This window comes from Camellia sinensis, chromosome 2 (genome assembly GCF_055761805.1).
Source record: "Camellia sinensis isolate YWXY chromosome 2, ASM5576180v1, whole genome shotgun sequence".
Lineage (NCBI taxonomy): Eukaryota > Viridiplantae > Streptophyta > Magnoliopsida > Ericales > Theaceae > Camellia > Camellia sinensis.
The window spans coordinates 176,426,106-176,448,006 of NC_138962.1; the positions used below are offsets into that span (position 1 = coordinate 176,426,106).

The window sequence follows — 21,901 nt, forward strand, 5'->3', positions numbered from 1 at the left end:
ATTGATGAAAAAGTTTGGCAATCCGTCATGAATGGGTGGACTGAACCAACAATTACTGTTGATGGAGTTACAATCCCCAAACCAATTGATCAGTGGGACACAACTGATTACCAAAATAGTAGCTGGAATAGTAAAGCTATCAATTCACTCTTTTGCGCTGTCACACCTGAAGAATTTAGTCGTATTTGTAATTGTGAAGTCGCAAAAGAGGCTTGGGATATCTTACAAACTATTCATGAGGGCACTCATTCTGTTAAACGCTCAAAACTTCAAAGGCTCACATCTAGTTTCGAAAACCTTTCAATGAAAGATAGTGAGACCTTTGATGAATTTTATGCGAAGTTGAGTGACATTGTAAATTCCAGCTTCAATTTAGGTGAAAAAATTCCAGAATCCAAAGTTGTGGGAAAAATTTTGAGATCCTTGCCCGATCGGTTCCAACCAAAAGTTACGGCTATTGAGGAGGCTCAAGATGTTGACAACCTCAAGCTGGATCAGTTGGTTGGAAACCTTCAAACTTATGAAGCACATAGGAATTTCAAAAAGAAACAAAAAGATATTGCTTTTAGTAGTGCTCATAAAGTTAGAGAGGATTCTGATGAGGATTGTGATATAGATTCCAAGATTATGGCTGCTTTTGTTAAACAATTTAAAAAATCTTTTTTGAAAAAGAATCCTAATCTTTTGGAATCTACTCATTCTCATAAATCTAAAGGCAAAGATAAACTCAAAATTAATTCTATAGCCAAGAAGGAGAAAGGAAAGATACAAGGGAACTCTGAAAGACTCCAATGCTATGAATGCCAAGGATTTGGCCATTTTGCTCAAGAATGCCCCACTCGTTTGAAGAAGAAGAAAGCCCTTGCCATCACTTGGGATGATGAATCTGAATCTGATAAAGATGAAAGTGACAATGAAGGTCAAGGCGAAGAGGGTCATAAACAATTTCTTGCTTTCATGGCGGCTTCTGAAGCTGAAGGACAAACAGATTCTCCAAAGAGGTCAGTTGAGAATATCACTGATGATGAATCCTCGGAGAGCGATCATGAAGAGCTTGAGCAAGCCTATGAAAAGTTGTATAAGGAGTCTCTTAAGTTATTCAAATTGAATGACAAACTCACAAAGAAACTCAAAGCATGTGAATGTGAGAATGTCAAACTTAAGGAGGAGATTTCCGAGGCCAGGATTAATGCCATCAAGGTAGCTGATGATCGACAAGTTCTTTGTGCAAAATTGTTGACTTGTGAGACAGAGAGGAATGAGCTACTGCAAACCCATGCCATGTATGAAGAAAAGATTGAATCTCTCGAGATGTCACAAGTTGCTTTGGAAGAACTAATGATCAAGAAAGAGGAAGAGCTCAAGTGTGCTATGGCTACAATTGGTCTTTGGAACAAAGGATCAAAGACTTTGGAGGATATCATTGGGTCTCAACAAATGAGTTGTGACAAGAGTGGTATTGGCTTTGGTGGTAAGAAAGAGCAAAAACAGATTGCTTCCTCATCTTATGATACAAGAACTCAAGGAAAGGGAGGACAAAAGATTCAACAAGATGAAAGACTTCTCAAACTCCCTAGAGTTGGTAAGGTAAAAGAAAAGAAGGTACACCCTGTTTTTATTTGTCATCATTGTGGTATGCATGGTCATATTCGCCCTTATTGTTATAAGTTGCATGGGAGAGTGCCTCAGAAGGGTAGAAATTCGACTTACATGTCTAGGCGGAATACCAAGATTCATGCGGGTGTTCACTACACCACGACACTTACCAAGACCGCTAGACCTGATTTTGTTAAGACCAAAAAGATTTGGGTGAGAAAAGTTGACTTGTGTTAATTTGTTTGATCGTTTTAGTTTATAGGTTTTTGTGTGTTTTTTTTCGGGTCTTTTAATGTGTGCTTGTTTGTTTTTTTGTCTTGCTTTGGTTAAGAAAAAAAAAAAAAAAATTCCAAAAAGATTTTCTTAGTATGGTTTTGCAAGCTTGAAATTTTTGAGTGGTCCTTGGTACATATTGGAATTGATGAGAAAATCCATTACATGTTAATATGTGTGTGCTTTCTGTGGTCCTTACTCATTTTGGAGTGTGTGTTCTTTGATTAGTATGTCTCATTCTGTACACATTCTTGGATTAGCAAATTCTGGAGTCTTCCGCCCTAGTGATTATTTTTTTTTATGGACTTCTGTCATTGATCTTTTGTGTTTCTAGAGGAATTGACCTATACTAGCATATCATGGGTGATGTTGAGTCTCTTAACCACCTACCATCTTTTTTGCACCTCCATGGCTTTCCCCTCTATTCTTTGCAGTCCAGCCATGAGGAAAAGGCTACCTCAGAGTCACCAACCAGGCCATCATTATTATATCCATGCTTCTCTGGTTCGGTTTCCATACTCTTGAGCGTGTCAGCCACCAATGATTGTGCAAAAGAAAAAGAAAAAGAAAGAGAAGAAGACAAAATATACAAAAGAAAGAAAAAAATGTGCAAAAGAAAGAAAAAAAAAAAAAGAGAAAAAAAAAAGATTCATTGATTGAGGGGGAGCCTCCGCCTTTACTCACCAAATACCCCTTGATTCCTAGTGGTTTGACTTTTCTTTGTTGTGCTTAGATTCTCTTGTCGGAGGTCCAACTTTCATATCACTATTAGGATTGAATCTAGTGTTTGTCGAACTCCAAGCGTCACACACACACTTTTTATCATGGGATCTATGCTTTTCACATAATGCATCACTTTCTTGCATAAGGAATCTTCTACAGACTGTGCACATTGTGTTTTCTTGTAATGGTGCTTCTTGGATAATCTTATGTGTTTTAAGGTACTAATATGAAATTCCTTACTTGCTCTACCATATTATTTTTATCATTCTCTTCTTGTTCAATGTTTTTCAGTGTTTGTGGTTGCTTTTAGTGAGGGGGAGTTTGGTTCATCTTGTTTTGGCTTGGTAGGGAAGTTCGGTTTCTCATTGCAAGAGTTGTTTAACATGAACACTTTGATATGTTTGGTAAGGGAGATTGGCTATATGTTTTGCATGCTGCTATGCACTATTTGCCCTTCTTGTATGTTCATGGTATTTACATCGTCATATCATTGCTTGTGGGGTTTATGATCTTGCTTGTGTTGTTTGAGAGTTGTTTTTTATGAGTCTTAGTTTTCATCTATTCATGTTTTCCATCTCATGTTACAAGTTAATCGTGTCATAAGTCTATTGCTTTTTCATATACTCTTGTGGGACTAATAGTTGTTTTGGAGATTGTGGCACTAATAACTGTTCTGCAGATCATGACCTTGAAAAAGAAGTTGGCTTTTGTTGGCTGTCTTGGGTTGGGGTGTTTAGGATTTTATTTGTTAGGTGTGTTTTGTCACGGCATTGCCAAAGGGGGAGATTGTTAGGTTTTTTTTCTTGGCAATCCCGTTTGACAAAACTCCTTTCAGTTGTATTTCTTTTCTCACTTTTATTTCAGTGAGGCTATGAGTGTTTAGATGCGAATCCAACCCGTATTGTGCTTTTCAGAGAAGTTTGTGATGCTAATGCTTTCAAGATTGCCACTTCGCTGATTATGACGGGGTCCGGGGCAGCGCCACGGCGGGGTTGAGGGGCAGCGCCCCCGAAGCAAAATGCAAAAATGCATTCAAAGTTGCCTGTCCGAGCATGTTATTTTTTTTCCAGTTTTTCCATTTTTGGCCTTCCCGCTCGAGCGGGGAAAGTGACGCTCGAGCGGAGATTGGAAGCTCTCAGCATCTCTGCAGTCGCCTGTAAAAATACTGGAAGGTGTGATTTTACGCTCGAGCGGATGCTCCTACGCTCGAGCGCATCTCAGTTTGTTCGCACGCAGTTTTTGGTCAGTCCGCTCGAGCGGGCTGTGTTGAGCTCGAGCGGAGATCGCGGGACAGATTCTATAAATTCGCGTATTGGGTCAGATTTTTAGGATAACTGCTCCAGATCTTCTTTTTGGTTTCTAGGGTTTATATCTGGGGATACTTTGGGAGTTTTCTTTGATGTTTTATTGAGTATTCAACTCATGTTCTAAAGAGAGTACATCAAAGGTTGTGTTTTGTTCTACAAAAGAGAGTGTTGTTCTTCAGTTGTGTATTCTGAAGAATTCGAGCCTGAAGCTTTGGTGGAATCCGGAGTGGCTCATCAGAAAGACAATTCCGTGGTGAAGATGGGGTTGGAAGAGGTACATAAAGGTTGGTTCAATTAGGCGTTGTGGATTCGCTAGGTAATTGAGAGTATACCTGTGTAATTCCTTTAATTCTTCTTAGTGGATTGTTCTTGTGGCTGTTGCCGTGATTTTTTGATCACAGTTGGAGGTGTCCAATTGTGGTTTTTTCCACGTTAAATCACTGTGTCTCTTTGTCTTGATTGTTTGATTGGGATTGTTATATTCTGCTTAAAATTGATACATAATCACAAATCAACATCTAGGGGATTTCTAGATTTTTCAATCTGAATTAGAATAATGCATTGACTGTGAGTTTAAAGTCCACTTGAGAGTGACAAATCACCTTGTTTTCTAAGCCCACCCAAGGGTGGCAAATTCACATTTTAGCCTACTTGTGAGTAGTAAACCATTTCAAAAGCAAACATGAAGTGTTTTGTTCCAATTCAGGCGATCCAATCTATAGTTGTATGCTATGTGCATCATGTAGTAAATCTAGGCTAATAACCGAAATAAGAGCACATAATATTTTCAAAACTCAATATTATGATTAGTGGAGGTCGATCTTTGATCGGGCGAGTGGGGGTGCTCACAAAATGACCTTCCCCAATCGTACCCAAGTTCCCGAGCCGAGGCAACTTTGGTGATGACGGACACGTGGCCTTAGGCAACGAGTCAGGGTTTTCTAAATTCTCCCCAAAATAAAATATTTAGGTGGCGACTCTGTATCTTGCAAAGCAGTCCATGTTTGACACTTCTTTCAAAAAATTTGTTTTCAAAAACGATTTGCCGGATTTGGACTCTTTGATGATTCATCGGTCTTGCATTGCACTCTGCGAGATTAGATACAGGACCGTGACAATTTGAGTCCGAACTGTAGTGAACCCATATGAACAAAACGGGATTTCCCTCCCGGGACGTTCGGGGATGTCTACACTATCTATCTGTCTGCATTTAGAGTAAATTATAAATACACCTCTTTATATTTATTGAAAATATAGATTGTTTCATGTAGTTCTAAAAATTGTAAATACTCTCCTTGACATAATTTTTTTTTATTTTCTCTTATGTATGCAATAATAAAATTGTTAACTGAAATATATTTATGCTATCATTAAAACTATTAATGCAGTTAAAAATTAGAAGGGGCGTGATGCAATTTCCAGAACTATACAAGTAATTTATATTTTAAGCAAATTGTAAGGAGTTTGATTGTAATTTACCCATGTAGGCGTGATGCAATTTCCAGAACTATACAAGTAATTTATATTTTAAGCAAATTGTAAGGAGTTTGATTGTAATTTACCCATGTATTTATCTATATAACAATGGCAAATTACATTTTAATCCTCTCAACTACTGTTGCAAGTCATGTTACCCCCTTTAACTAAAACTTTTTACACTTAACCTCGTTATCTATTAATTTTTTTCAATTTGAATCTTCTAACTGACAAAAGTATCTAAAACAGAATTTTTTTTGGAAATATGAAAAAAGTTTGCTAAAGATTAAAACAAAAAACACGAAAACTAAAAAACACCAAAATAGTTTTTAAAAATCACACCAAACAGGCTCATAATATCATTTTAAGTATTCCATTTGATGTGTCATGTATAAGTCACACGCCAATTTTTCATCTATTACGGAAACAAATTCTTAACAGAACAATTACACTGATAAAAATTAATAGTTTAAAGTGAAAAAATATAACATTTTTTTAGTTGAGGAAGTAGAGTGATATTGGCTAATAGTTCAAGGAAATATGATATAAATTATTCTATTACTGAAACAGTATTTTTGTATAGAAATGCCACTATACGATGATAATTTTAAAAAATTATATAATAGTAAGTCATCTATGCCTCTCATAAAAAAGAGTACACAAGTAATCAACTTCTTAAATAATCTAATTAATTTTTATTTTCTCATACAATCTTTTCATTTGACCTGTTACACTGGCCTTCTACTAGTATATATATATGGTATATTTTACGTATATATAAACTATATATAAATAAGCATATTATTAGCAGTCCGCATACGTGATACATGTACAACTCTAAAAAAAATATAAATTATAAGAATATTAAAAAAGAAGAATGCACATATAGTATGTGTTGTTCAAATAGTATGTACTTTGTTTATCAAACTTATGATCCTCATTTGGAGTCTCATTGATATAGTGCGAAACACAAAAATATTAACAATCTTAGAATCTCTTGATTCAAACAATAATATTGAAATTAAGATTCTTTTATAGACGCTTTGATTTATAAAGAATACCGAGAATAGAGACTTAACAATATTGAAGAAAATGAGTATATCAACTCATAATATCATTAATCATCAAAATCTATTTTACAAAACCTAGTATGTATTGTTTTTAAGTGGTTAGTGCTTTGTTTATCAAATTTGTTATTGTACAAGAATTCTACTCTTAGGGCCTCCTTGATTGGGAGGATTATAACATGGTATTGAGATTATTAATACATGAAACTGACATTTCATTGTTTGGTTATAAATTTTGTTATCCAGATTAAATTTTTCAATGGACATTCTATTCAACAAAATTGATCAATTTTTTAATCCCATCACTAATTATGCAAACCAAACATATAATTGAGATAATATATTTTCATATCAATTGCAAAACAAATATGGATAAGAGCTAATTATTTATGTCACTAATTTTGTTAGATAACCAATCCTATACTAATCTCATGAATTATTAATCTCTCAACTATTAACCAAACAAAGCCTTATCGTAGGATTAGAATTCCATCCATGTACAAATTTCTTGCAGCGAAATTGTGTGTCCAACATGGCCTAAACTTTCCTAGTACGTAGCATCCTAGTCAATACTAGCTACTTCTTTCTTGCTAAATATCAAACACCTTAATCAAGCAACCTCTCTATTAGATATACCTATATACCTCATGTTCTATCCATCACATTACATTCCACAACAAAACCCTCGAACAACTTTCTATCCATTACATTCCACAACAAGAACCCTCCCTAGAACTAGCAAGTGAAGTGCCGAGAGAGAGGAGAAGACAAGTGATCAAAGAATGGCAATTGCTTTTGGCGTAGGTCGTAAGTTTGTGCCCACAAACGAAGAATTGGTGTCCCATTACCTTTTCAAAAAGGCCATAGAACAACCACTGTCATATGAAGGTTTCATCCTAGAGCGCGACCTCTACGGTGATGAAGAGCCATGGGACATATTTTGGAGATCGAACTGGAACAAAAACGTCTCTAACTACTATTATTATACTACATTGAAGAAGAAGAACAAATGCAAGAATAAAAAATTTGGGAAACGTTTTGCTCGCACGGTGGGGAAGGGAGGTACGTGGAGCGGTGTCAACAGCCAACCAATTCATAATAAAAAAGGAGTGCTTATAGGTTGCATGAAAAACTTTGTTTACGAGAAGAAAGGATCCGCACAGCATGGTCGTTGGCTCATGAAAGAGTTTAGTCTTGACGGCGCTTTACTCGACCACGTCAAGAGATTGAAGCAAGAAAACGTAATTTCTCGTTCTTTCTTTCTCTGTATTATTTCTGTGTGTTTGTTTTGTGTTACTTATTTTATAAGAATTCTTAGAATAATATAGGCATGATTATTCAAGTCTTGTTTTATAATATGCTATTATTGATGTTGTTTTATTTTGTTTTATGTGTTTTTTCTAGTACATAGTTGTTGTCTTTCTTGTTTATTGTTTAGAGTCGTTGTATACATGTGATCTGACCCTACAAGAAAGAGCGGTGGGTTGTGATGTATCACATCATCTAACAACTTAACCGGTTTGTGCTTATGACCCATTAGGTCTAATCCGGTTCTTAATGTATTCGAATCTTAGTATATATATATTATGAGTTAATTGGGAGATTAGGGTTATTAGATTAGATCAAATTCTTGTTACGTACGGATATGTAATTTTTCTTTCCTTGGTAGTAAAACTCTGCAACAATCTTTGCAATTGTGGTGGTTTCCTGTTTGGAGCAAGTTTGTGGCAAGGTCGGTGGCTCTGTTTTGGTTGTGTTTGGGATCCGGAGTGGGCTTATTTTTTAATCTTGGTTTAGTAAACTTTGGCCTTCTTTTTTCTTGTTTGATTCGGAGGTATTTGAATATGATTTTGCAATATTTTTTGTGCCAACTTAATTGGAATTAGTTCGGTTTGCTATGAGGAAATTTAAATTTTTGTCTCTCTTTATTGATATAACTTGTTTGACACATTAATAAAGTTTTTTATTTTTGCTGAACAAAAAAAGTATAGCCAAACCACATATATGTCGTGTTCTTGTGTGATTTGGTTTGTTTTATTTTCTAGTTTTCATTTGTTCTGTTTAAGACTCAATTGAAAAAAAATTGATTTAGTAATTGAGTTCTGCAATATTTCAACTAAAGATCACAACTGTCTTTTATTTTCTCCATTTAGTTACATATATGATTTAAATGTCTTGCATTTGAGACTTCTTCTCTTAATTCACATTTGATTATTGAAAAATCTGTTGTATTATTTTCTTTTGCTTTAAGAGGTAGAACATTAACAATGTTTGTTCAAGTTTTGTATAATGATTATCCATTGCTTATTTTATTTTTTCAAAGTTCTCAGTCCTTATATGTCATTGAACTTTCCTCTAACTAGCTTATGTTAATTATTTTTTGGTGTAGTACAAAGATTTAGTCATATGCCAAATCAAGTGGAAAGATCAAGGACGAAACCGGGCAAGATCAAGTGATGTCGAGGTTCTTCAAGCCAAGCCAGTTCTTAATGACCAATTGGGTGAATTCCGCTACTTGAATTCCGAACAAACAATTCAACAAGCAACTACCAGCACTATTGCAATAGAGCAGGAAGTCCAATCCGATGAATTTGATACGCTGAACAAGGATACAGCAGTGGCACAAGCTGCCTTCATCGTGGGACAAAATCAGATTCAAATGCAAGAACATAGTATTAGGCCCCTTGAAAGATCTACACTGATGACGAGTAGTTTTGACGTTGAATCATTGTTGCCTACTGTGAGATACGAAGATGGTATTCAATCCGCTGAGAGCAATTTAAGTATTGATATGAATGAATTACTTTATTTTCTGGACACTTCGCTCGACTTCAAATGTTCAGGACCCCGTGATTGAGTGCATGGATTTGTCGAAGAGAATGGACAAATATTCTGCTGAAGAAAATGGATTATGTGACGAAAGGTTCAGAATTGGGTCAAAAGAGTTTATGGAACAGCTGATGAAAGATCAAGAAGAAGACCCTTTCTTGCTTGACACTAGCTGGGAAAAAGATTTAGACTTGGAACTACGAATTGGATGAGTTACATTGCAGCAAGACATTCTGTTTTTTCAATTTGAATTTCTAAGATATTCTGTTTTTTCAAGTTGAATTTCTAAGATGTTAACTCCATGTTTGGGTTTTCTCTGCCTTGGCGATTGCACATGATTGGGTTGGTTTGGTATGTAATATACTCAAGTCGGCAATGATGCATTTTCATCACCTTGGCCTCTGTATGTATAAAGTTTTTTTTCCCTTTAATCTTTATACATTATTAAAATTTCAGTTTTAAATGTTCTTACATTATTATTAATTGTTCAAAACCATATCCATTTGTGTTGTTTAAATGTGCTGCTCAAAAGTAGTAGTAGTAGTTTTGATTTGTGAAAAGAAAAGGAAGATTTGATGTCTTCAACTTTACTTCTGGTATGATCTGTTGTTGTTGTTTAAAAGATTGCATCTATTTAAAATTGTTAAAATCTACGTTTACTCATTACTGCGTTTTTTTTTTTCTTTCAAAAAAAAAAAAAAATTGACTTTGCATTTTATCACCAATATTGCACTTGTGATCCATTTTGAAAGATTTAGCGTCTTTTGCAGGTGATAAAAGAATCTGGAATGTAAAATAAATTGATAGAAAGAGAGAGCAAGTGAATAAATGTGTATATTGAATTTGTTGTGTGTTATTACAAAGGGAGTTTGGCACTCTATTTATAGACTGATATTGGATGCGAGGCATGCCATGCGAGACGCGAGGCACCGAAAGGCAAGGCTAAAGCTTTAGCCGAAAGTGAACAAACATAATGATAACAATGAACGGATACAATGCTAAAGTAATGCTATAAACAATGCTATATTATATACAAAGTATAATAATATACTAACATCCCCCCGCAAACTCAAGGAGGGAAAGCATCAACCAAGTTGAGTTTGGAAACAAGATCAGTGAAGCGGCCAGGAGGATGAGCTTTAGTGAAGATATCAGCGGGTTGATCGACAGAAGCAATAGGGAGAAGATGGACAGTACCACAGGTAACATGCTGGCGAATGAAATGACAATCAATCTCAATATGTTTGGTGCGATCATGAAAAACATCATTGTGAGCAATTTGAAGAGAACTGTGATTGTCACAAAAAAGTTCAGTAGCACCAGAGGAGGGAACACCCAGATCAGTAAGAAGCCAACGAAGCCAGAGAAGTTCCTGAGTAGTATCAGCAAGAGCACGGTATTCGGCCTCAGTACTGGAACGAGCAGTAAGAGATTGTTTCTTGCTGCGCCAAGAAATAAGAGAATCACCCAAAAAAAAGCAGAACCCGGTAGTAGACCGGCGGTCAGTAGGATCTCCAGCCCAATCAGCATCGGAAAAGGCACGAAGCTGGAGAGAGGAGCGGGCTGAATAATGAAGACCATGAAACATGGTGCCTTTGAGATACCGAAGGATATGAAGTAAGGCAGCATAATGAGGGGTACGAGGAGCCGACATAAACTGGCTGACAATATGAACGGCATAGGCAATATCAGGACGAGTAACAGTGAGATAGACAAGACTGCCAACCAGCTGGCGATATAGGGTAGCATCAGAGAGAAGAGTGCCATCAAGAGGTGTAAGACGACTCTGAGGCTCGAGGGGAGTGGAGGCAGTCTTGCAATCCGTAAGACCAGCACGGGTGAGAAGATCAGAGGTATACTTAGCTTGAGAGATAAAAGAACCCGTAGAATCATGGAAGATTTCAAGACCCAAGAAATAGCTGAGAGGACCAAGGTCTTTCATCTCGAAATGGTGGCTAAGAAACTGTTTAAGGCGAAGAATACCATCAAAATCATCACCGGTGATAATCATGTCATCCACATAAAGTAAAAGCAGGGTGGTCCCTTGAGCTGTTTTCCGGATAAAAAGAGCAGTATCATAAGAGCTGGAGGTGAAACCACAGTCATGAATAGTAGAGCTGAACTTGGCAAACCAAGTGCGGGGAGCTTGTTTGAGACCGTATAAGACACGCCGAAGTTTGCAGACTTTATGAGGTGGATAAGCAGACCCAGGGGGAGGTTGCATGTAGACTTCCTCAAGAAGAATACCATTAAGAAAAGCATTGGTGACGTCCATTTGATAAAGATCCCAGTGGCGGGAGGTAGCAACAGCAATCAAGCTGCGAACTGAGGTGAGACGAGCAACAGGAGCAAAGGTCTCTTCATAGTCAATACCATATTCTTGGTTAAAGCCTTTGGCAACAAGGCGGGCTTTGTAGCGCTCAATAGATCCATCAGAACAAGTCTTGATTTTGTATACCCATTTGCAGCCAATGGCAGACTTGCCAGGAGGAAGATCAACAATGTCCCAAGTATGAGTTTTGGCTAAGGCCTGCAATTCAGTAGTCATAGCTTGCTGCCAAAGAGGATTAGAGCGAGCCTCACGATAGGAGGTCGGTTCATAAGTAGAAAAAGCAGTAGAACCAACAATAAAGTCACGAAGACGAGTAGAAGGTTGTGTTACCCGGCGTGGGCGAGCAGACGGAGGAGGAGCCAGTGGAAGAGACTCAGCAGGAGGGGAGGAGGCCGAGGAAGTAAGAGCAGGACCATCAGAGGGAGCAGGAGCATGGGACAGTCCAGCAGGCAAGGCGATCTCGAGAGAAGCTGGCGTGGGTGGGGGAGGAAGATCATCAGAAAATAGATCGGTGGAAGGATCAGTAAAAAACAGAGAGGGGGAGGGAACAGACAAACGGAAGAGAGAGAGAGAGGAAAACATTTTGTGTTCCCAAAAGACCACATGACGAGAGATACGAAGTCGTTGGGAGAGAGGATCCCAACAACGATACCCTTTATGTTCAATACCATAGCCCAAGAAGCAACAAAGGCGGGAACGAGGTTCAAGTTTGGTACGTTCATGAGGTTGGAGAAGAACAAAACAGGCAGAGCCAAAGACCCGAAGGGTGGTGTAAGGAGGACGGGTGCCGTGCAGTCGCTCATAAGGAGTGTGATTATGAATGACAGGTGTAGGGATACAATTGATAGTGTAAGCAGCAGTGAGAGCTGCCTCTCCCCAAAAATGTTCCGGACAAGAGGAAGATAGAAGAAGAGCACGAGTAGTGTCGAGAAGATGCCGATGTTTTCGTTCAGCACGTCCATTTTGTTGAGACGTACCGGGACAGGAACGATGAGGTTGAGTACCATGACTCTGAAGGAAGGAAAGAAAGTCAAAATCTTTATATTCCATGGCATTGTCGGAGCGAAAAATCTTAATAGTTTTAGAAAATTGTGTGTTAACCATTGCAGCAAAATTGTAATAAAGTTGTTTGAGCTCAGAGCGAGTTTTCATAAGGAACAACCATGTAAAACGGGAAAAATCATCAATAAAAACAACAAAGTAGCGGGCTCCACCCATAGTGGGAGTAGGAGAGGGTCCCCAAATATCAGAATGGATGAGATCAAATGGTGCAAGAGAAACAGAGTCACTTTTATTAAACGACAAAGCAGGTTGTTTAGCAAGTTGACAGGACACACAATCTAAAACATCAGAACTGACAGGACCTAAATGACCACTAGAAATTAAAGTTTTTAAACGACCAGCAGAAAGATGGCCTAAACGACAGTGCCAAAGCTGAAAAGGAGATAAACGAGGAGCAGTGGTAGTAGTGGTAGGAGCTGTGATCTGAGAGGAATCTGGAACATGACGATGGATAAGTTCGTAGAGGCGTCCATGCTTACGGCCTATCCCAAGGGTTTGCCCCGTCCGAGGGTCCTGCACCAAACAACCAGTAGGAGAAAAGGTAACAGTTAGACCATGCTCACATAATTGACTAATGGAGATAAGATTTAAAGTGAGAGCAGGCATAAGATAGACATGAGATAAAGATAAGTGAGAGGTGGAAACAGAACCAACATGACTCACAGACAGAAGAGACCCATCAGCAGTATGGATAGAAGGAACAGGAGGAGTAACAGAGATAGGAGTAAAAATAGTAGAGTCAAAGGTCATGTGATTACAACAAGCTGAGTCAAAGTACCAGGAAGTGTTACCTGCAGTGACAGACAAGGCAGGAGAGGAAGGAGTACCAGATTTTTGCAAAAAATGTTGAAACATGGCTTCGACATCTGTGGGAGAGAAGACTGGAGTGGAAGGATCTATAGGGACAGGGGAAGGTACATCCTCTGAGGCAGCAGCAGCAGTGCGTTGGAACCGACCATGTGAGGTGCTGCGGGAAAAATGCCCGGGGGAAGGACCATTGTGAGAAGCACGGGCGGGATTGCGGAAGCAATCTTGCTGGAGATGACCAGGACCAGTCTTGTTGCAAAACCGACAGCGGCGAACAGGACAATTAACCAGAAGATGAGTCGACGGAAGACGGCGATTTTGACAGTAGTTGCAGAAGGTTGACTTCTGTGGTGAAGGTGGAGAATGAGAACTCTTAGTCTGGGGAGTAGCAAGAACAGAGTCCACAGGGTGCGGATGGAGAGTACCAAACCGAGTTTCCTCTGACAAGAGTTCAGAAATTGCTTGCTCAAGAGTGGGTAAAGGAGTGCGATGGAGGAGAGAAGCTCGTACGGGCTCAAAACGGGAAGTAAGAGCCATAAGAAACTGAACCAAGCGATGTTGGTCACGGTAAGTAGTAAACAAGGCAGTATCCTTAGTACAATCCCATGGAGGTTCAGAAAGAGCGAGTTGATCCCAAACATAATACATTTGGGACAAGAAATCATTAATGGTCTGAGTTGGTTCTTGGCGCATACGGTGAAGGTGACTCAGAAGCTGATATTGGTGAGCAAGGCCAGTAGTCTGATAGCGTTCTTGTAAAAAATCCCAGATGTCCTTGGCGGGAGAGGAAGCAGAGTCAAGTTGGAACCGACCAAACTGAAGGCTGATAGATGTGATAGAAGTATTGCGAAACCAGGTAATGATCTGATAGTTTTTACTATCCCAATCCTCCAGACGATTGATATATTTGGCAGCGGAGTCTGTGGTGGCAGCGGATTCGGTGGTGGTATGGATGGGTTTGCACACATCCCCAGTGATGATGCGCCAAAGTTTCTTTCCTTTGAGAAACCCAGACATAGCTTGTGCCCATAAGACATAGTTAGTCCCGTCAAGAACAACGGAAATAGGGTGGTTAGAGGAGTCGAGACGTTCCATGAGGGCAAAAGCGTACGTTCGAGGTAGAATTTGAAAAATCCGAGGGTACCAGTGAATTCAGAAGGTCGAAATCAGTGGGAAAAGAGTGACCGGACCAAAAAAAATAGGACCAGAAAGGCACTAAATGGGCTGGTCAAAATTCGGTCAGCGCACGTTAGCAGAGAGTGCGCGGCGCACAATAGCAGGAGACAGCAGGCGGCGCACGAAAGCAGAGAGATGCGCGGTGCACGTTAGCAGAGAGGTGCGCGGCGCACAATAGCAGAGGACAGCAGGCGGCGCACGAAAGCAGTAGGGCTGACGTCGGCTGACGCAGAAACACGCGGCTCACGTTAGCAGAGAAGGCCGCGGCGCACAGTAGCACGGGACAGTGCAGAGGCGCGTAGAGCGCGTCGGAGAACGAGGATGAGTGTGGCCTTAACTTCTGGCGGCGCGTGGAGGCGCGTGGTAGGTCTTCTGGTGATGAATTTGGTGGCGATGGATTCGTCGTGAGGAGACGAAGAGATTGGTGTGATTGAATAGGGAAGACAGAGAAGTTCGAGAGATGCAACAATCTGTCTAAATGTGATGCTCTGATACCATGTAAAATAAATTGATAGAAAGAGAGAGCAAGTGAATAAATGTGTATATTGAATTTGTTGTGTGTTATTACAAAGGGAGTTTGGCACTCTATTTATAGACTGATATTGGATACGAGGCATGCCATGCGAGACGCGAGGCACCGAAAGGCAAGGCTAAAGCTTTAGCCGAAAGTGAACAAACATAATGATAACAATGAACGGATACAATGCTAAAGTAATGCTATAAACAATGCTATATTATATACAAAGTATAATAATATACTAACATGGAAGATGAACAAATCACATCTTAGAGGTATAGGAAATTTCATCGTGGATTTAGAACTCATGTTGTCAAATACAATGTAGATAGGATAATTTATTACTGATTATTTATTAGTTATGCAAGTTTTGTTCACTACCAAACAGAGGACCCAACGCTCTGTGATACTGAAAGTTCAGCTAAACATTGCTTTGTATGAACTCAAGGGATTCATACAAGGCTTCAGTAACTGTTTCATTTAGGTCCTGCTGCTGCTGCTGCTGCTGCTGCAAGGTACTTCTCGCGAGTGGCTTGAAACTTGATGACTAACTTGTCACGAGGCGGCCAGTTTTCTTTGATTACCGGAACATCTGAAAAGTTTCGCATCCATGCCGATAGCAGTGGAAATTTCTGTTCATCTAAAAGCTTTATCCCAGTAACCTCCTCGAATACACTTAACAAATTAGCTGTCCAACCAAATGCAATGTCTGTGTATCCGATTGTCTCTCCGCCAAAAAACTTATTTCCCTTGAGTTGTTCTTCTATGTATTTCAAGTTCTCCATGACTTGAGGAATGGCCTCCTCTTGCTCTTTCCCTTGAGTAATAAGAAAATTGAAAACGGAATTCAAAAGCTACAATTTCAAAAGAAAAAAAGAAATAGTTAAGGATTGCGATGAGCGTGTAGAACCAAGAGTTGCAACAAGAACAAACACGAACACATGTATAAGAGCACTGTTCCCTCTATTAATCATCAAAAAATGCTTAGCCATAAAAAAGTTACTAAAAATAGTAAATTTGAAAATTAAGCTCAAATTTGGATGCTAGAAACCTAAAGAAACTTTTTCAGAACGAACAACAACAAACATGGAAATTTCTGGACAAAGTGATAATTTTTCGAAACAGAAGCCTTGATTGATGTTGCTTGTGGACTTGTTTATAATTTTTTTATTATTGTTTTAGACATTTCTAGCAGAGTATTTGATATAATTTCTACTTACAATTTAAAAGACAAAAATTACTTATATAAATTGAAAAAAAATAATTATTGAAAAGCAAGGAAATGGGTGCTTTTTAACTTGTGCTTGTTGGTTAATAAGTTGAACCATACAGGCCCTTTGTCTAAGAATCAATTACATAGGCAGTTAGCTTGAGGGCTGAAAAAACAGATTATATTGGGAAGCAAGGAAAAGGGTGTTTTTACATCTTGCTTTATGATTAACAAGTTGTACCAAACATGCCCTTTCTCTAAGAATGAATTACATAGGCAATCAACTTGGGGTTTCAGTCACTTATTTAATGATCAAAGCCACAAATGATTTACTCCTTAAAGTGGCAATCTATGTACAGATCACTTACCTAGTCAATTTCATCGGTGCATGTCTCACTATTTCAAAATATCAAATACAATTAAAGTGGAAAAAAAATAATGAAATAGAGGATGAAGTATTAACTGAAATTTTTTGATACAGTACAGGGAAAAGAAGTAGATCAAGGCATGGGTGAGTGAGGGAGTGGTGAATTTACCTTTTCATCCCCGAATTTTGCCCAGAAACGCGCTGTGGCTCTTTCATAAGGATCTTGAGGCAACAAGGGATTATGCTTCCATGTCTCGTCGATGTATTCAAGAATTACCAGTGATTCTGAGATTGGTTTTCCGTTGTGCACAAGAACTGGAACCTTTTTGTGGACAGGATTGTACTGGAGTAGCAGAGGACTTTTGTTGGTAATATCCTCAAATATGGTTTCATATTCTTCTATGCCTTTGAGCTTCAATGCCCAAATGATTCTCAAGGCAAATGGACTTGACCATGTCCTGAAAACCTTCAATTCTTCTGCCATAGTGTTTTGTGATGGATTACTGTGTTAGTTGAGGTCCTTTTATAAGCCAGCTATGCGCGTGAACAGAAGGAATCAAATACACAGAATACACAGATGTGAGTTCTGTGTTTAATTACTTCATTTGAGACATTTCTTGTCAAAAGTCAATTTAAGGATTCTAAAAAGCCACTAATAGGAGTAACCAAAAAATTATGAATATACCGAACTAAATTTTTTTAGTATTATCTTTTTTATTGACTTATTTTTAGCCATTAAGATAAATTTTAATAAACTCTCAAAAAAATCTTTAAAATTTAGAATAAATTACAAACACACCCCTAAGATTTACTTAAATTATAAATTATCCCTTGTGATTCTATAAATTACATTATACCCCTATGGTTTCTAATATCATAACAAATAGATCTTTTTATTAATAAATTATCAAGTTAATTAACAGTTTTTAATAATGTTAAAATTTTATTTTAATTAATAATTCAGATAATTTTATTATTATATAGATGAACAGTTAGAAATTTCACTTTTTCAATTAATTTTGTTAGATAAAAAATTCTGACATTGAGATATTTGCAATTTTCCAAACTACATAGAGTAATTCGTATTTTAAACAAATCTAAAAGAGTATATTTGTAATTTATTTTAAAATTTATAAATAAAGATTTTGTTTATGACAATATTAAAAATTATCGATAAGAAATATTAAATACTAAAATATATATAATTTTAAGATATTTCTTACATATCTCCAAATAATTTAATACATTTCAATACGATTTCAGCTACATTTTATGAAATGGTGAAACATCCTTATCTCTTGGGTACTTTTTTTTTTTTTTTTGGATACATCGGAAAGGAAATCTCTTGGGTACTAGCATGTGCTTTTACATCAGAGTTTGTGCAAGGTACCTAGTAGAGGGTTAGCTCTTCGGTCACCAAATTTTATTTTGAGGGAGAGGTGTTGCGTTTCTTTTTTAGGACTGGAATAGGAGAATAAAGTTTTTCTTGGAGAGTTTGTAGGGTGTTGGAGTGACAATTTTAACTTTTGAAAATATTAACTTAACAATTAATCATTAATTTTGATAATAAAAAAATGTTATGAATCCTAAATGAATTATTAAATTTTTTATCAAATCTCTTGCTGTGACCCACATAAATTACATGGATATGAATCCCACATCTACATAAGAGATTTAATAAAAATTTTAATAATTTATTTAGAATCCCTAGTATAACTCAAAAAAAAAAAAAAAAGATACCAAGTAGAAGTGTGGCATGAAGTTATGATCTTATTGAAAAGAAAAATGATTGAGATTTTTAAAATGAGAGTTCCGAGAAAGCTCTAATTGCATGAGACATGAGTTGTTTGAGGTGTTCTAAATAAGTGCATTTTTTTTAATCTTTTTTGACTAAAAGGTTGAGGGAAAAATATGAATGTTTGAGTTAATTTTTTGAGTTTTTATGAAAAAATATATATTAAAAAATTGTATAAATAAGTGTATAGATGAAGCTATAGATGGAATAGGCCGTACGGTCGGAATCGTAAGGGCAGTGCGACAGAGGGTATAGTGTAGGAGATTGATTCTCTCCTTTTAGGGCATAAATTGGACGGTGCTGTTCGGCTCATGGGGGCCTACCACGGGTCTCGTTTTACTAATTGGAACCGTCAATGTGTAAAACTCATCGAGTATTATATGTTTACAAAAAATTACGTTGATTGGATATCAATAACTATCTGATCGTGTTAGTTTTTTTTGTCAACTATTAACTATAACACCATACATTTTTTTATACAAAACTGATTTGATCATGTTACCGATTTCAGATCAACGTGATTTTTTATAAGCATATAGTCCTGGATGAGTTCTACATATTGAACGGTTTAGATTATTAAAATAAGACTCATGTTGGGCCCCCACGAACCCAACATTTCTGTCAAACTTAGTGATTTTATATATGTAATTCTTTTTTTTTTCCTCTCATGGTAGTACAGTGTCAATCTAGCTCCGAAAATTGGGTAAATTTTGTTTGATTAAAATATTATATATATTAATTTTTTAATATTTTTTAATATTTTTAATTTCTGTCACTGGGGTGCGGGGGTTGCCCCCTACTGGGGGTTCCCAGCATTGCCCTTTATTTTTTTTATAATTTTGTAATTTTTTAACTTTTTTGATACACCCCAAACCAGACCTAATATAATATTTATATTTATATATTTTTTTATCATGTCGTGGAGCAATATGAGCCTCACAACGATATAATATTTATATATATATATATATATATATTTTTCATCTTGTCACATTAGTAAGACTCTGTGTAGAGGTCTATTATTAAAGCTCTTATGTGGGTATTTGAAAAATAGTTATTTTAGAAATTTTTTGACTTTTTAACTATTTTAGTAGGTTATTTTAGTTTTTATGTTTGGGAAGATGGGATGGATTTTTATTTGAGTTGGTGTATTGAAAAATGTGTTGAAATGATGTTTGAAATTAAAATGATAATTTGTCCGTAACCTCACATTTTTCAAAATTAATCTAAAGAAAAAAAATTGTAATTTACCAACATGTCACTGTAGCTTGCTTTGGCAAGCTAGCAAAAAACTAGCTTTTAGTTTTTTTAGCCAAAAAATTAGTTTTTTTACCTAAGTGACTACCCAAAAAATTAACTTTTTTAGCTAAAAAATTCAAAAGTCAATTTTTTATCAATTTTCCAAAATATTCCTGTGACAATGGTAGACTGTGTCTACACTGTCACAGTAACAGCCCACTACCGGCCTATATATATATATATATATTTTTTTTTAACTATTGGTTGAGAGGATTTTATTTTATTTTATTTTATTATTATTATTATTATTATTATTATTATTTGTGTGGGTAGGCGATGCCTACACTGTCACACAGCCCACTGCCGGCTTTTATATATATATATATATATATATATATATTTTTTTTAACTATTGGTTTAGAGATTTTTTTTTTTTTTTTTTTTCAAGGTTATTTTAGCGCTGAAGTTTGGTTACCAAACACCCTGTATCACTTCCCTATTAAAAAAGACGAGTTTGATTAGTGTGATTGGTTTGATTCTTTGGACAGATATGTTTATGGTCTTTCATGGCGGCTGCTTTGTGAGGGGTCTAGTAGACCTGAACTTCTATCCACATTTTTAATTAATTGGCTCAATCAAGATTCAATATAAATTGTGAAAATCTCATATAAATTAATAAATTTTATCAAATTTTCTTCATTTATTGTGACCTGTAATAATGAAATCCAGTAGAATAATGTGGGTGTTTAGAAAGTGGGTTTTTTTTTTATAGATTTTTTTAGTTGTAGGATATTATTGGAGAAAAAAATTGTGTTTGAGAAGGTAGTTAGATTTTTTTATAATTGGATGTGATATTTGTGAGACAAAAAGTAAAATGATTATAGGATTTGATGTGATATTTTGTTTGGATTTGTTTTTTTTCGATTTTGTAACTAATTTGTCTTTTAGCAAAAAAAAAAAAAAAAAAAATCCTTCCCAAACACCCTAAGGCCTCGTTTAGGCAGGGCTGGCCCTGAGCTAAGGCGAGTAAGGCCTGTGCCTAGGGCCCCAAAATTTGGCCCAAAATAAGGCCCCAAATTTTGAAGATTCATTATATTATCAAGTTTTAAATAAAGTCCAATTATTGTTAGAAGCCTCAAAAACAAAACAACCCACTAAAATAGAAGCCCTCCAAAATAAAACAGCCCACTATAAAAGGCCCAAATAAAAACATGTTGCAGGCTTATATTAAAAACAAATAAAAAAATTAATCCAATTGAAAAAATAAAAGGCCCAAATTTACTCAAGCAAACTTGAGTGGCCACTAGCAATTTTTTTTTTTTTTTTTGGGCGTATGTACAAGGGGCCCAAATTTATAAACTCACCTAGGGCCCCTGAATTTTCAGGGTCGGCCCTGCGTTTAGGAATAAGTTTTTTCAATAATTTTTTAATTTTTTTACTAAAATATGATGTTAAGAAAATTGGTATATTTAAAAAGAATTTTTTAATTTTTTATGAAAAAAAAATATATATGTATATAAATAAAGTAAAAATAAATAAAATAACATTTTTATCCTTAAAAAGTTACTGTTCAATTCGTCATGACTTCACCTAACACACTGTCAAATGAACTGATGCAGCAGAGGGCTCAGCATGGCAGCTATATCCATGGAAAATATAGGGGTTATTGCCATAATGTTGGTATGGATGGACTTCACCGATTTTATTTTATTTTTTTTAAAAATAATTGTACAAACAATAATATTAGGTAGTTCAAAATTTTATGGCTCAAATGGCTCAAATCCCTCAAAACGACGTCGTTTTGAGTGTAAATGAGTGTAAAACGACGTCGTTTTGAGGGATTTGAGCCATTTGAGCCACAAAATTTTGACCTATCAAACATTTTCCTGGTACAAATTAGACTTCACCAATTTTGTAATTAGGAAAAATAGTCATAAATAAAATGTTCAAGTTGCAATTTAATTGACGATTTTGTAGTTAGGAGAAATAGTCATAAATAAAATGTCAAGTTGCAATTTAATTGACGAAAATGCTGTGTTATAATTTGTAAAAAAATATAATTATATTAAATTTTTTTCAAAAATTATTTCAAAACTCATTACGAAACAATTTTCACAACTACCTG

The 21,901-nt window shown here is 36.4% G+C and overlaps 1 protein-coding gene across 1 annotated transcript; it reads right to left on the bottom strand.

Moving 5' to 3' along the window:
• Nucleotides 1-15,441: 15,441 nt before the first annotated feature.
• On the bottom strand, nt 15,442-17,428 carry LOC145788732 (glutathione transferase GST 23-like). Its single transcript, XM_082916242.1, has 2 exons — nt 16,912-17,428; nt 15,442-16,019 (listed from the first exon to the last, which is right to left on the bottom strand). The coding sequence occupies exons 1-2, from the start codon at nt 17,224-17,226 to the stop codon at nt 15,642-15,644; spliced, it is 693 nt and encodes a 230-aa protein (XP_082772368.1). The 5' UTR covers nt 17,227-17,428; the 3' UTR covers nt 15,442-15,641.
• Nucleotides 17,429-21,901: the final 4,473 nt, after the last annotated feature.